The 15,493-nt window shown below is 48.1% G+C and overlaps 1 protein-coding gene across 2 annotated transcripts in view; it reads left to right on the plus strand.

Annotated features, from left to right (window-relative positions):
* Positions 1-15,493, plus strand: part of GPR26 (G protein-coupled receptor 26) — an 81,016-nt gene that overhangs the window by 40,653 nt on the left and 24,870 nt on the right. Inside the window, exon 3 of one of the 2 annotated variants that reach the window (XM_027596163.1) lies at positions 8,027-8,489. The exons of the other annotated variant lie outside the window; for it this stretch is intronic. Coding sequence (XP_027451964.1) covers positions 8,027-8,246 — 220 coding nt within the window. The 3' untranslated portion in view covers positions 8,247-8,489. Of the gene's footprint in view, positions 1-8,026; positions 8,490-15,493 lie in introns of those variants that run through there. 2 annotated transcript variants of the gene reach the window in all.

The following is a 15,493-nucleotide window of genomic DNA, read 5'->3' on the forward strand; positions in this document are numbered from 1 at the left end:
AGAGCACAGACGATGGAGCCAAGACTGGGAGCTGGGGCAGGGGTTCCCGCATCAGAACGAGAGAAGAGGCTGCTCTCTCTGCACCCTAGATAAGCTTGGCAATAAACAAAGAAAGACTAACGCCCCTGTTTCCCAATCCCTCACTCGCGGGGAGGTCTCCTCTTCCAACCTCATAGATTGGGGAGGGGGTGGTGTGCACTGCGTTTAAGTCACTTCACTTTCAGATTCTTGCCTTAAAAAAGCAAAAAAAAAAAAAAAATGCGTATCAGTCAGGGTTCTCTAGGGAAGTAGAACTAACTATAGTAAGAGATTTATTTTAAGGAATTAGCTCATGTGATTATGGGGGCTAGCAGGTCTGAAATTCGTAGGGCTGGCAGGCTGGAAACTCAGGTTGTCTTCCGACAGAATTCCTTTCTAGGAACCCTCAATTTTTGCTCTCAAGGCCTTCAAGTGACTGGGTGAGTACCCGCCCACCCCAACCTCTGCATTACTGAGGGCAATAATCTCCTTTATTGACAGTCAGTTGACTGAGATGTTAGCCGCATCTACAAAACTCCTTGAGAGCCGGACGTAGACGAGCATTTGGTTAAGTAGCTGGCGGCTCTGGCCCGGGCAAGCGGATGCACACGCTGACCACCATCTATATCATATCCCTTTAATAAAACATTAGAAAATGGAAGGAGGACTTGGGGATCTCCGATCGCCCCAATAAGTCATGAAAAAAAACCCTGCAATTCCACCTTTTCGGGCGATTTTCAGCTTCTTCAAAACTCCCCCCACGTGGCCTATAAGATTCAGGGGAACATCCTATTATTTATCCAACAGTTGTACTCTCCAAGTGACTTTCTCCACGACGTGTTAGCAACCAGGCGCCTTTTCAATACCAAACAGTCGGGAAGCCGATAAAATGCTCCCTCCCACACTCGGTTCTTACGGTGTATTTAACAAGACTAAACTGGTCCAGCGCGCTCACTTGTTGGTTTTTTCCTTCCTTCTTTTAATGTCAACGATCAGCAGCTCGAGCGGATCCTCCTGGAGGGCTGCACTTCTATTTTCACAATAGAAGTGGTACACTCTGAGGCGCCCACACGGCCACGTCTGGAAGATGCTCTTGGTCCCAATAGAATAGGGCCAACGGGAACATAGTGATGTGTACCCGACCCGTCTGGAAGTATCGGGAGAGCAGCACCAACGTGACGGACTGAGGCATTGGCTGGGGGTGCGCGAGAAGGAGGGAGTCAAGTTGAAGGACTCCAGGGTTTTCATCCAGGGCAAGCAGAAGGATGGACTTTCCGCCAACTTGATGTGGCAGGGAGAACGGGTTGGGTGAGGTGAGGTCAGGGGCTCGGCTCGTGAGTGCAAGATGGTGAAGCAGCATCTAAGTGGGGTGTCCACGGTGACTTTGGACTCCCCAGTGTAGTGAGGCCAAGTCTAGTTAGAGGAGAGAAGGGGTCTGAGATCTGAGTCCTGCCCCCGACCCCCCACATTCACAGCAGTAAGCGTGTGATGCAACGGTGCTACCTGGACATAGTCCTTTAAAAATAATTCAGAGGGGCGCCTGGGGGGCTCAGTCGGCTAAGCGTCTGCCTTCGGCTCAGGTCATGATCCCGGGCTCCTGGGATGGAGCCCCGTGTGTCGGGCTCCCTGCTCCGCGGGGAGCCCGCTTCTCCCTCAGCCTGTTGCTTCCCCTGCCTGTGTTCTCTCTCCCTCCCTCTCTCTCTCTGTCAAATATATAAATAAAATCTTTAAAAATAAAATAAAATAAAATAATTCAGAGAGCTTCCACATCTGCCATCTTGGCAGACACCTGTGAATCCCTATTTTATGGATAATTCCCAGGCTCCACAGTCCAGCACAAAGCCGCTCCCCAGCCCGCCCTGACAGCCGGCCTTGGGCACGCTCGGCGACCCTGTCCAGACACCTCCACACTGTCCTCCCCTCTGCTCTCCTCTTTGAAGAGCTCTTCCCCGTTTCACCAAATGACAAGGGGTGCCTTGTTTAGGAACCAGGTCACACAAGTCATGTCCTAGTGGGAGGAGAGGTGTCAGGCCAGGATGGCAGATCACATGGCCACCGCCTCTGACAGCAGGTGGGGTCTGGAAGAAGGTGCATACACCATTCCCTGGGCGGTTAGAAGACGCCAGTCTCAGCAGAAGGGGAGCTAAGCAGGTCTCTGCAAATGGCGGTCCCCGGGGGGGCACGGTGGTGGCTCTATCCTTGGGCTCCCTGGCGGCTTGCAGCCCACAGGCTCCAGTTCCTGGTTTGCTTGTCCACCTCCCCACGTAGACTGTGTGCTTCTTAAGGAGAAGGGCTGTGTCTTGTTCAGCAGCGGGCGGAACAGTGCCAGGCGAGCAGTATGTGCTCAGCAAAAGTTCTGCAGTGAAACCATAGACATAGATTCCTACATGGGGTGCGTGTGCCAGAGACACACAGATACCTCCTCCCCTTCCTCTCCCCTCCCAAACCACCTGCTACCTGTGACAGCAAGAAGTCCAGGCTCCAAGAGACTGACGTCATAGCTGCCACCATCGCCTCTGCAGCAGACCAAGGGCCGGCACCCAAGCCAGGCACATTCAAATAGCTGGAACGGGGACGCAGTCCAACCTCTGATCTTAAAGGTTAACAAATGCTGGGCGCCAAGTAGCCAGCTAGTCTTCAGCAGTGAGGCCCCATTCATGGGAGGCTTTGGGGGCAGCCAGCCTGGAGAGTTTTCTTACATCATTCAGGGCATGAGTGGTGGCTCTCCGCTGTGATTTCCAGGAGTACTTTGCCTCTCGTATGCGAGGACCCCCTGTGTACATGTGGCTACATAAGGCCAAGTCTCTAACATACACACACTTGTGCACACATGCACACACGTGTGCACACAAACACACCCCTCAAGGAAGAGCCCCCAGGACTGCTGGGCTCCTGGCTGCACGAGAAGGTGTCAGGGCTTCTGAAGCTACCTCTGTCTCCATCCCAGTCTCCATGGAAACCTTGAAACCAGACAGGACTAGGCCAGTCTATTTGTCTCCTAAATGAGGAGTTACCGCGGAGTCCAGTCCCTGGAGCTAAGAGTTAATAAGACAACAGCTTTTCAAATAGACAAGCACAACACTTCTCCACCTCTGATTACTGGGGCCTCATAGTCTGGGAACAGTCCTTCAAATAAAGCCAAATGTACTTCTATGTAAACATGGCCAGTGCTGGGACCAAGTATGGGCTAATGTCTGCAGAGGAAGGGGTATCTTAATAATTTATAGCTACAGTGTAGTGGTAATAACAAATATATATAAAAAAAAACAGCTATCAAGAGTTGAGCACTTACTATGTGCCAGATACTGGGTGAAATGCTTTACCTAAAATTATCTCCCATGATCTGCACGAAGATGACTCTTTCTGTGGTTATATCAACGCTCTCAGATTCCCAAATTTATTCATTTCCTCCCTCTTCTGGGACTCCTCCGTGGTCTAGTTGTAGCAGGATGGGCTCTTGCCTTGCTTTGGTCTGCTCTGCCCACACCCGCTGCCATTCTTCTCATAACCATATTTTGGTCTTCCCTTGGGAAAGGGTTTTCCCCACTCTCTGTCCGGGCGGCACTGTTTGAGAGCTGACTCCATTCCAGCTCCAGAGCTGGATGTATGACCCAGGTCTAGCTGACCGGCACCTTCCTTGACTGTGGTCATACTAGTTCATGGATGGACACTGGTTCAAGTCAATCCTATGAGGGGTGACTCCAGGATATTCACAGGAAATCCTTATAAACAGGTTTGAGACCAGAGTTACTAAGCTACTGGGATGTAGGAACCTATTTGGGTTATCTATTGCTATAAAACAAACCACCCCAAAACTTAGTGGCTTAAGGCAACAACCATATCATTATCTTTAACAATTTTTTTTGGCTTTGATCAGGTCTTTATTCAAAATTAGCTGTAACACCCAGTGCTCCACGCAGAACGTGCCCTCTTTAATACCCATCACCAGGCCAACCCATCCCCCCACCCCCCTCCCCTCCAGAACCCTCAGTTTGTTTTTCAGAGTCCATCGTCTCTAATGGTTCGTCTCCCCCTCCGACTTACTCCCCTTCATTCTTCCCCTCCTGCTATCTTCTTTTTTTTTCTTAACATACATTGCATTATTTGTTTCAGAGGTACAGATCCGTGATTCATCAGTCTTGCACAATTCACAGCGCTCACCATAGCACATACCCTCCCCAATGTCTATCACCCAGCCACCCCATCCCTCCCACCCCCCACCACTCCAGCAAACCTCAGTTTGTTTCCTGAGATTAAGAATTCCTCGTATCAGTGAGGTCATAGGATACATGTCTTTCTCTGATTGACTTATTTCACTCAGCATAACACCCTCCAGTTCCATCCACGTCGTTGCAAATGGCAAGCTCTCATTCCTTTTGATGGCTGCATAATATTCCATTGTGTATATATACCACACCTTCATAATCCATTCATCAGTCGATGGACATCTTGGCTCTTTCCACAGTTTGGCTATTGTGGACATTGCTGCTATAAACACTGGGGTGCACGTACCCCTTCGGATCCCTACATTTCTTTCTTTGTGGTAAATACCCAGTAGTGCAATTGCTGGATCGTATGGTAGCTCTCTTTTCAACTGTTTGAGGAACCTCCATACTGTTTTCCAGAGTGGTTGCACCAGCTTGCATTCCCACCGACAGTGTAGGAGGGTTCCCCTTTCTCCGCATCCCCGCCAACATCTGTCGTTTCCTGACTTGTTAATTTTAGCCATTCTGACGGCTGTGAGGTGGTATCTCACTGAGGTTTTGATTTGGATTTCCCTGATGCCGAGCGATGTTGAACACTTTTTCATGTGTCTGTTGGCCATTTGGATGTCTTCTTTGGAAAAATGTCTGTTCATGTCTTCTGCCCATTTCTTGATTGGATTCTTTGTTCTTTGGGTGTTGAGTTTGATAAGTTCTTTATAGATTTTGGCTACTAGCCCTTTGTCTGATATGTCATTTGCAAATATTTTCTCCCATTCTGTCGGTTGTCTTTTGGTTTTGTGGACTTTCTTTTGCTGTGCAAAAGCTTTATATCTTGATGAAATCCCAATAGTTCATTTTTGCCCTGGCTTCCCTTGCCTTTGGCGATGTTTCTAGGAAGAAGTTGCTGTGGCTGAGGTCGAAGAGGTTGCTGCCTGTGTTCTCCTTTAGGATTTTGACGGACTCCTGTCTCACGTTTAGGTCTTTCAAAAAATTGGCACACTTTTAAATCCGTTCCCAGTGTATAGAAAAATACCATGCTTTCATGCTTTCATTTCCAGAAAGTATAGCCAATTAAGCATATGCTCCTCTTCGGAGAAAATGATGATTCGTGTCTTCTTCCCATTAGTACAAAGGGGAGGGAGAGTGAGTTTTGCTCAAGATTTTTATGAGTGGAAGAGAATCCTGCCTGAGGACAGCTTCTAAAATGTGGTAACAGCCTCCTGGGGTTTTTGTTTGTTTGCTTGTTTTTTGTTTTTTGTTTTTTGTTTTTTTGCTAAAGCCAATGGATTTCATCAGCTCAACTCAAAGAACTGTGGTCTGAATGAGCGGGGTGGATGGGGATGATCCATGGCAGCCTGGCCGATCTCAAGCCCTTGGAGAGTCTCAGCTTTGGCATCAGTCCTATCTGATGGAGGGGAAGAGGGATTGGCTTGGAAACACCAGAGGCCACGCCGAGCCTCAACATTGTTAAGTACTGATAAGGCGAGTTAGACGTGTTGGACTCGAGACTTGACATTTCCCCTGGAACCTGAAGCAGAGAATCCCTCTGAGCAAGCCCGGGAATGTCTGAAATGTGATGTCACTTCCCTGTCCTGCTCCAGACCCTTATCATCTCTCGCAGGGACTGGTGGAGTAGCTTCCAAGTGGCTCCTCATTCCCCCCCAGTCTTCCCCCCACTCCCCCCACCAATGCCATCCTTCCTGCTGCCATCAAAACTTTCTTCCTAAAATATAGAACAAAAGAATTGGAGGAAGACCGCTCATCCTCGATCTACAGCAGTCTTCAGTGTCCCTCAACCACATGTGTGAAGACCTGAACACCTGACCCATCAACTTAGCTGGACCTCACAGGGCTGGAGGGTGTATTTTTCCCCCAGAACGTCTTATTCCCCTGCAGTGAAAGGGCCCCCATCTCCTAATCCCTCCGCCTCCTGTCCCCAACAGGAAGCCTTGAGATTTACTCCCAGCCTCATATCTCCCTCCAGAAATCCACATCCTGCAGACCTTTTCCCACATCTTTTCCCTGGATGACTTCTACCTGCCAAGTAGCCAGGAACGTCACTACATTCGACAAGGAGGCGCCTCACCTGATTCCCTCCCCTTGGGAGTTCATGTCCCGTCTTTGATGTATCCACAGCCAGCCCAAGGGAGTTGAAACACCCCAGGACAACCTAAGGACAGAGACCTTTCCCCTTTCCTTCCCTGCTGTACCCCTGAGCCCCAGCACAGTGCCTGGCAAACAGTAGGCTTCAGTGAACCTTGGTTATGTGAATGAGGCAACAAATAGAAGTGTTCAGCCACATTTCCCCTTCATTTCCTGTCCTCCAGTTACCAGTGGTTTCGATGCCTTAAAACCAACAGTGTATCATGTTGATGAGGGGAGAGAGATTACCCAGGTCTTCCCCAGTCCAGGGCACTGAGGTGTGAATTCAGAGCATCTTCCACCCAGTCATCAGGTGCATGGGTCAGTTTCCCAGACCCACCTGCCCCATGTGCCTTTCTGGGGTCACAGACACATTTGGCAGCTGGTGCCCCCACGCCCCCAGGTCCACCTGCCACGGAGCTTCATACGCACCTCCTGCTGGGAGTGTCCCCTTCCAGGCTCTGCGCTGCTTGCTTCTCACATCCCGAACTTCCTCGGACACCCAACAGCCCATCAGGCTTCACGCCAGCTCCAGCTTCCTGTCCCACAGACGGACACGAGAGGGGGGGTGTCACATTCTTCTCAAAGTCCCTGGGGGCATGGGCCACCATTGCCTACAGCAGTGGCCTCATCTTGGCTTCTTCCCGGAGACCCTTTCCTGCCTCCTTCACTCCTGCTTCCTGGGGTCACCCCCCAAATAAACTCCCTGCACCCAGTGTTCATCCCAGACTTCACAGAACCCCAAACCCAAGGCATACAAGTTAGACAAAATATCCCATTGTGGACATTTTCTGCCCCAAATTCCCATCTTGCAAACCTTTCAAGTATCTATCTTTTTGCCAAAGCTGTCCTCTCAAAATTTCTTTTTAGGGGCGCCTGGGTGGCTCAGTCGGTGAAGCATCTGCCTTCGGCTCAGGTCATGGTCCCAGGGTCCTGGGATCGAGCCCCACATCAGGCTCCCTGCTCAGCGAGGAGTCTGCTTCTCCCTCTCCTGCGCTCCCTGCTTGTGCTCTCTCTCTCTGTCAAATAAATAAATAAAATCTTTAAAAAAATATTCTGCTTTTTGATAAACTGAAAGGAGCTTAGGCAAGTTCCTGACCATTCCCAAGCCTCACTTCCCCGTCGATAAAACGGCAATAATCACACGGATCTTCCAGTCTCACTGCGGTCCTGGCAGACAGCGTGGGGCAGGCTGCTGTGCGAGACGTGGTTATAAAGGCACCAGATTTGCCAAATTCAGGTTTGCAATGAAATCCCTCAGTTTCTTGATTAAAAAAAAAAAAAGCCTATTTATCCTTCTTTCTTAAGAACTGAACAACTTTTCTATTCCATTTATTAAAAGAAAGGTTTTTGACAGGGGTATTTTTAGACTGAAGTAACCACTCATGGAAATGGCCCCGTTACTTCTCAGCGAGAAGCCACGTTCCTGCGCTCTTGTATTTCTTGGAATTGGGTGTATGCCCCTTGCTGAGTCCTCCTTGGACACCCACGGCACCCTGCTTAAAACCTAATCCGGCACCTGAGCCTGGCACCATCCTGCCCCTGCTCTCCTCTTGGTTAGGATCTGCCTTCCCTTACCCGATTTTTGTCCCTCTCTAATGTGGGGTCCTCTCACAATGCCTCAAATATAATACAATTTCTGCGTCTTTGTGCCCCTGCAGACTTTGCCCTGTCCCCGGAGAGGCCTGCACTTCCATTCCTGGTCTGCCAGGCAATTTCCGGTTTATCTTCCAAATGCAGCTGAAGGTCACCTTCCCTGCCCAGCGCCACGCCAAGTCATCAGAGAGAACTGGCAAGTCTCTAGGATGGCCATCAAAGGCTATTGACAGCCCTGTTTCTGCCTGCATTCTGAAAGCAAGGCTGGGGTCTTTTCCATCCTAAGGCCATAGGGCCTCTTAAGCTGGGCTCACGGCAGACACTCAGTGAAGGCTTTTGATGACAAAGCTCATCTTATGACAAAACTTCATTTCAAGGGACTCCACAATATATTGCTTTGCGCAGGACACACAGTTTCTTCAGAGAAGGGGAGATGATCCACGTGGTGGTTGGAATGGTTGGGTTCCATTTCTGTGTAGGATACCTTTACATCTTAGCTATAATGCATCCCAGGAGGTATAGCAGATACTTTGGTCTCTTCCACATCAAAGCCTGCCCCAAACTTTCCCCTTTCCTTGTTCCCCGGTCGCTCCTGAGGGCTGAGCTGGTTGTCGCTTGGCCAGAACCCATGATAATCACAGGTCTATGTTTTTGCACTGGGTGGGGTTACACATTTAAAGGCACAAACCTCCATTCTCTTTCCCTCTTGAGCCCCTACTCAGACCTAGGCAGGCCCTCACTTGGAGTCCCCGTTCATTGCACAGGGCACTGAGCCCTGCTGAAATCACTGGTCCGGCGCTGCCACTGGGGGTGGGGCAGGGCTCGGTTTGTGACCTCGGGAGCCATCACTGGCCCAGACTGTCTCAGATCTCCCATGGCACTATTGCACTCCCTTGAATGGAGCCTCTAGGGACAGGGACTGACAGAGAGGGACCTGGACACCTCTACACTGCTGGTCTTAAGACCCTCAAGAGCACCAACATCCCATTCCCATCTCGAATGGTCCCTGTTGCATTGATAATGGAGTGTCAGCACAACAGACCAGAGAGTGACCTAGAAAGTGGCCCTAAGAACCAACCCGAGGCTACACGTGGGGAAAGCCCAGGAGTTGGCAGCATCATGGAAGGAAGTTCTATTCTGAGTCAGGGTCCACATTCCATTCTGGAAGGCTGTAAATCCTACACACGTACTCCCAGGAGCTAAACAAACATGTTTGGTTTGCATCTTCGTGCTAACAGGGACAGGGTGGGTAAGAGCCCACCCTTTGCCTAACTCTGCCTGCACAGCCCTTGCTAGTGAGGCAACTGGTCAACCAGCATCTGCCCCAGCCTCACTTCCCCAGCTGCATCTCAGAGCTGATCAGAATCCAGGGGGCTGTTGGGAGGGACAGATAAAATAATGGACATGCAAATCCTCTGTAAACTTCAAACTGCCGTGTAAATGGGGAAAAAAATTATTTACCCAGTGTTCCTAAAAAAGAAAGAAAGAAAAGAAAAAAAGTCTGAGAGTAAATAGAATTGATTTTTAGGAAGTGACTTTAGTAATGCAGAAGGCTTCCTCACTTCCTGCACATCTGTTCTGTGTCAGCACCAGGCAGCACGATTTGTGTCACCGCCTCCTTACAGATCATGAAAGAGACGCTGCAGGGTCACCTTTGCTGGCCCATTTTGCAGGTGAGGACACTGAGTCTGAGCAAGGTCAAGAGACTTGCCAGGAGTCACACAGGCAGTGAGGGACAGTGTGAAGTCAAAGCCATTTCTCTCTCGTGCAGAATACACGAAGACCACCAAAGCCAGGGCTATCTATTCAGAGCCTATGGCAGGAGGGAGTCAGCTACCATCTCTTGCATTTTAGCAGAGACTCAGACGCGGGCAGAAGAGCAGGAAAGCTTCATAGCAGGAAGAGGGAAGGCTTCCAGTGAGCTCGAATTGGAGGCTGTTGGCTTGGGGCAGCTGTAGGCTGGCTAACAAGAAGTAGGGTGTCCTATGTGGTTGGCTAGGGGACCATAGTGGACCGTCTCTGGTGGGTCCTAACTTGGAAGCAGGGACAGAAAATCGGGAAGGTGTCAGCTATTGATCACGTCCTGGCCACTCCGTGGTGATTGCTTTGGGGGTTAATGTTTGACTTCCTGCATGACTACAAGAGATAGAAGTCTAGCTTCCTACAAGTCTGACTTGCAGACAGCGGGCTGGTTTCCTGGGCTGGATTCTGAAGATTGTGGGTCAGAATTCTACTTATATATCTGGTCTGGCTGCCATCCATGTGTACATTCAGTGTCTCACTCCCTTCTACCGCCTGACTCAAAACGTATGCCCTAAAAAAAGGGACAAGTTTCTTTCCTGGGGTTTTAAGAGAACCCAGGCAATTGGATCCCTAACGAAGCAACTGAACACTCAAGAAAACACCCTTGACAGCTCACGACCTTTCTGTCAACTAAAAGAAGTATCTTGAGGGACACCTGGGTGGCTCAGTCGGTTAAGCGTCTGCCTTCGGCTCGGGTCATGATCCCAGGGTCCTGGGATTGAGCCCCGTGTCAGGCTCCCTGCTCAGCGGGGAGCCCGCTTCTCCCTCTCCCTCTGCTCCTCCCTCTGCTTGTGTGCGCTCCCTCTGTGTCAAATAAATAAATAAAATCTTTAAAAAAAAGAAATACCTTGAAAAGTTCTTTATTTATTGATCAGCTAGAAGGTGTGAAGGAAAGTTTTAAAACATCGGGCTTATATTCTCTGCAAGAGCAAAATGACCCCGGGGTCACGGGCAAGGATGCCCCGTGCTGAAAGTTCCCCCTCACACGCGTGAATGCGGCGGCATTCTCCACCAAGGTTGGCGTACTGAAGTGTCCCGTTCTCACTTTACAGTCCGTAACAATGGTGCCGCGTTAGGAGGTGGTGCCCGGCGACAGCTAGAGGAACATGAGAAATTGACTCGGTGGGGGTGTTTATAAAGGACCTCCGTGCATAACGGAACATCTGAACACGAGCTGAAAATACCCCAGCAACATGGTTCTTCTTTTTAGTCACAGTTTAGCATTTTGGCTCTTGGTTTCTAAAGTTCTGAGACAGACTAAATTAGAAAAATATACGCAAAAAAAATGTTCCTGAGTTCAGCATTGCTTCTGGGTTGGAGATGCTAACTTTTGCATCAGAGGGACCTGGATTTGAGCCTTGACTCAGTTAGGATGAAGACCTGCTACATATGACGTACGACCCCCTCTCATCGTGGCTGAAATTAGGTTGGAAACATTTAGAGGGAGATAGCTGGGGACTGACAGGGTGGCACCTGGCTATCGCCAGGCTCCAGGCTCTGCCATCCTCACTTCTTGGTCTCTTATCTTCAAGGTCAGTATCAAAGATAGCTGCTGGGGTGCCAGCCTTCATGCCTCTGTTCCAGCCTGACAGAAGGAGAAATGATCAAAAAAAGCATGCCTTCCTTTTATTCTCACTTCTTAGAATTTTCACATCTCATTATCCAGAACCTTTTTATAGCATGGTGCCACCCCTACCCACAAGGACAGTTTAGAAATGGAGCCTGTTTCTTGTCCATATAAAATAACCCCTGAATATACCCAGGGTTCAGCTACTAAACATGAAGCAGATAATAGGTAGACCCTGAGGGTGGGCTCTCCAGGTGCAGCTTCTGAGAAGAGAATTTGTATAAAAGGGAGATTTACTGGGGAGGGAGTCCAGGAAAACCTGGCAGGGGCACAGAGACCTTGGATCAGGAAAAGGTCTAAGGTGGGACGGACATAATGTTGAGTTAAGCCATGTCCCACCAAGGGCAACCTTGCCAGTCCCACCAAGAGCTCTGGGACCGTGTAGGGTCCACTCAGAAAAGTCCTGATCAGAATCAAAGGAACTGGAGTATTTACACGCCCACAACCCTCACTCACTGAGGAGGGGATGCTCCAGCGAAGATGTGTTCGCAGACACGCTGACTCTACAAGCACAAGTAAAGCAAACCCACGGCAGCCCTGTGCCTGGAAAGGCCATTACTGGTGGTTGAAAGTAGGAGCTCACCCATAAGCAGTCTTTTGTTGGTCCATTTGTCTATTTTCAGGTCATATCAACTAAGAATCGTGTGCCTACCAGGTAAGAAAACAAAAATCGCTCTGATATTCGGATCTGTGAGTTTTTATAAACGGTGGTTAAAATGGTAGAGTGAAGCTATGGGTCCTCCTCTAGGGAAATCCGTGTCTGCATGTCTGTAATTCACAAAGAACTCCACCATTCATTGGGTATTGGATGTTTTCCTAGCTCCAGAGGGTATTAATAAATTAAATTACAAAGTCTCTTAAAGGAGTGAGGATCTGGCTAGCTTACAGAGATAAACACTTACAGAGATTATTTCCTATAATTGTTAGAAAATAAGAACATGAAACTTCTAATACTTTTACTCTGTTACTCGAACTAACTTCAAAGCATTTGAGGAACCCATGTAATTAAGGTAACTCTTTGGCAAATGAGACTGGTTTAAACATTTTGATTTACTAAAAATGGCATGTTTTTTCTTATTCATTTATTTATTTTTAACTTATTTAAATTCAATTAGTTAATATACAGCATTATCATCAGTTTCAGATGTAGAGTTCAGTGGTTCATCAGGTGCATATCACACCCACTGCTCATCCCATCACGTGCCCCTCACCCAGTCACCCCATCCCTTACCCTCCTCCCCCCCAGCAGCCCTCAGTTTGTTTTCTATGGTTAAGAATCTTTTATGGTTTGTCTCCCTCTCTGATTTCAGCTTATTTTATTTTTCCCTCCCTTCCCCTATGCTCCTGTTTTGTTTCTTAAATTCCACATATGAGTGAAACCCTATAATTGTCTTTCTCTGAGTTATTTCACTCAGCATAATACCCTGCAGTTCCATCCACAGTGTTACAGATGGTAAGATTGCATCCTTTCTGATGGCTGAGTAATATTCCACTGTGTATATGTACCACGCCTTCTTTATCCATTCACCTGTCGACGGACATCTGGGCTCTTTCCACAGTTTGGCTATTGTGGACATTGCTGCTGTAAACATTGGGGTGCACGTGCCCCTTCGGATCACAACATTTGTATCCTTTGGGTAAATACCTAGTAGTGCAAATGCTGGGTCGTAGGGTGGCTCTATTTTTAACTTTTTGAGGAACCTCCATACTGTTTTCCAGAGTATTTGAGTAGGGTCCACGCATAGTGTGGAGCCCAATCCAGAGCTTGAAATCACGACCCTGAAATTTGTGTTCCACTGAATTGAATTATTCTGAAAAACTCTATTTCAACAGTAATTATGTTTTGTAGCGTGTCAGCTTGAAGACAATTTCCAAGATCTTTAAGTAATTTAAACCTTCAGACCAATATGGCACTAATCAGTGGATAATTGTTGAATGCCTGGACCATTTCTAAGCAAGGTGAATATCAAAACAGTGATTACTAAGCATAATTTTAAATTTTATAGACCTTTGCTTCATATTTTCAAATACATTGTGGCATATTAACGAACACGTACATTTTTGCTTCTTTCAGAGATTTTTTGGAGCGATGTGGCTAGAATAGAACGATCTGTGGATTCATGAGTGTTAGCAAGTCTCAAACAACCGTCCCCCACTTTGCTCTATGAAAAGGAAGTTACTTTGGCACCAGTGATGGAGAAAAACAATTTGTGTACACGCTTCTATTTTTCAAGGAAAACAGTAGTTTTGTCCTGAAGCAACACTTCTCAGATTTGTGTGTGTGTGTGTCTCTGGATACCTTTACCTCACAATTACGGAAGACCCCAAAGAGCTGTTGATTTTATGGTTAGAACCAACGCTGTTTTCTGAATGGGAAATGGAAACTGAGAATTTTTTTTAGGATTACTTATTTATTTATTTGACAGAGAGAGAGAGAGAGAGAGAGAAGACAAGTAGGCAGAGCAGCAAGCTGAGGGAGAGGGGGAAGCAGGCTCCCCGCCGAGCAGGGAGCCCAATTGCAGGGCTTGATCCCAGGACCCTGGGATCATGACCTGAGCCGAAGGCAGACGCTCAACCGACTGAGCCACCCAGGCACCCCATGGAAACTGAGAATTTTTTTAAATGCTTATTTACGGATACATTTGAAGAGAACAGAGAATGCGTTGCATGTTAATAACCTGTTGGCATTATTAAGCTAGTCTTTCCCTGAAGAGCCCTGATGGGTGTCCTCAAGTAAAGCGTCAATGGATTCCAGAGCAGGAAGGCGCTAATGAAGGACAAACTTGGAATTTTTATCTGGTTTGGCTTTTAATACCTGAATTCAGAAATTCCGACTGAGTCCCCTGACTTTGTGTGCCTGTGAAGTTATTTGTAGAGGTTCAGTAGGAACTGTCCTCCTTGTTACTAGGATATAATTGGAAAAGTTGGTTATGCAATGAAGGTCTTGCCTAGAATGTCATATTTGAAAATGATGCTTATTGATTTGGTATGGCCATGTTTTTTGAAAACAGAGCTTTAATGAGATATAACCTATAGCGGACAATTCACTCATTTAAAGTATACAACTCTGTGGTTGTTCAGAGTTGTGCACAATCTGTTTTAGAACATTTTATCACCCCAAGAAGAAACCCCCTACCCTTTAGCCACTACCCCACCCGTCTCCTGATCCCCCCAGTCCTGGGCAACCACGGTCTGTGTCTATGGATTTGCCTCCTCTGGACAGTTTGCATAAACAGAATCACACAACATGTGGTCTTCTGTGACCAGCTTTTTTCACTTAGCGCCATGTTTTCCAAGTTCATCCATGTTGTAACGTCCTCGGTCCTTTTTCTGGCTGAATGATATTCCATTTTGTGGATGTTATGTTTCATTTACACATTGGTAAGTAGATGGCCATCTGGATTGTCTCCACCTTTTGGCTGCTGTGAACATTTCCAGACCAGTTCCTTGTGGACCTAAGTGTTCACTTCTCTTGGTTGTGGACCTAGGAGTGGAATGGCCAGATCATGTGGTAACTGCATGCTGAACATTTTGAGAAACTGCCAGACTGTTTTCAGAAGTGGCTGTACTTTTCTCTAAAGATTGCCCGCTTTTATTTCTAGATCTTTTCAATGCCGATGGTTCCAAGCACTGTAAATTTATTAGTATTGACCGAATCTCCCCAACAACCCTGCGAGGCAGGGATTACTAAGCCCACCTTAGAAATGAGGCTACTTGTTCAACGTCACTCAGATGATAAGAGGCAGCCCTGGCACAGACTTAAGTCCATTCAATCCCAAAGCTCTGTCCCTCCCCGCTGGCTCCCACTGCCCCCCCAGGAGGTGAGTGATTGGTGGGCCCTTTCCTTCCTCCACAGGCCAAGGGGTGCCAGGGAAATTTCCTCTCCTTCCTCTTCTTGCCCCAGTGAATCCCCCAGACCCTGTGCAGTGTGTTTCGTATGAACCAGCAGAGATGCAGAGCTGGATCCTGACATCCTAGAGGCTCTGGACTTGCCGGAGCTGGAGGGGCTGACATCCAGAGGACAGCAGCTTTGCTATGACCCCCGGCACATCTGGGGAGTCTGAAAGCAAGAGCATAAGTGCTCCGCACGTTCCACAGGTCT

Source organism: Zalophus californianus, chromosome 15, assembly GCF_009762305.2.
Source record: "Zalophus californianus isolate mZalCal1 chromosome 15, mZalCal1.pri.v2, whole genome shotgun sequence".
Lineage (NCBI taxonomy): Eukaryota > Metazoa > Chordata > Mammalia > Carnivora > Otariidae > Zalophus > Zalophus californianus.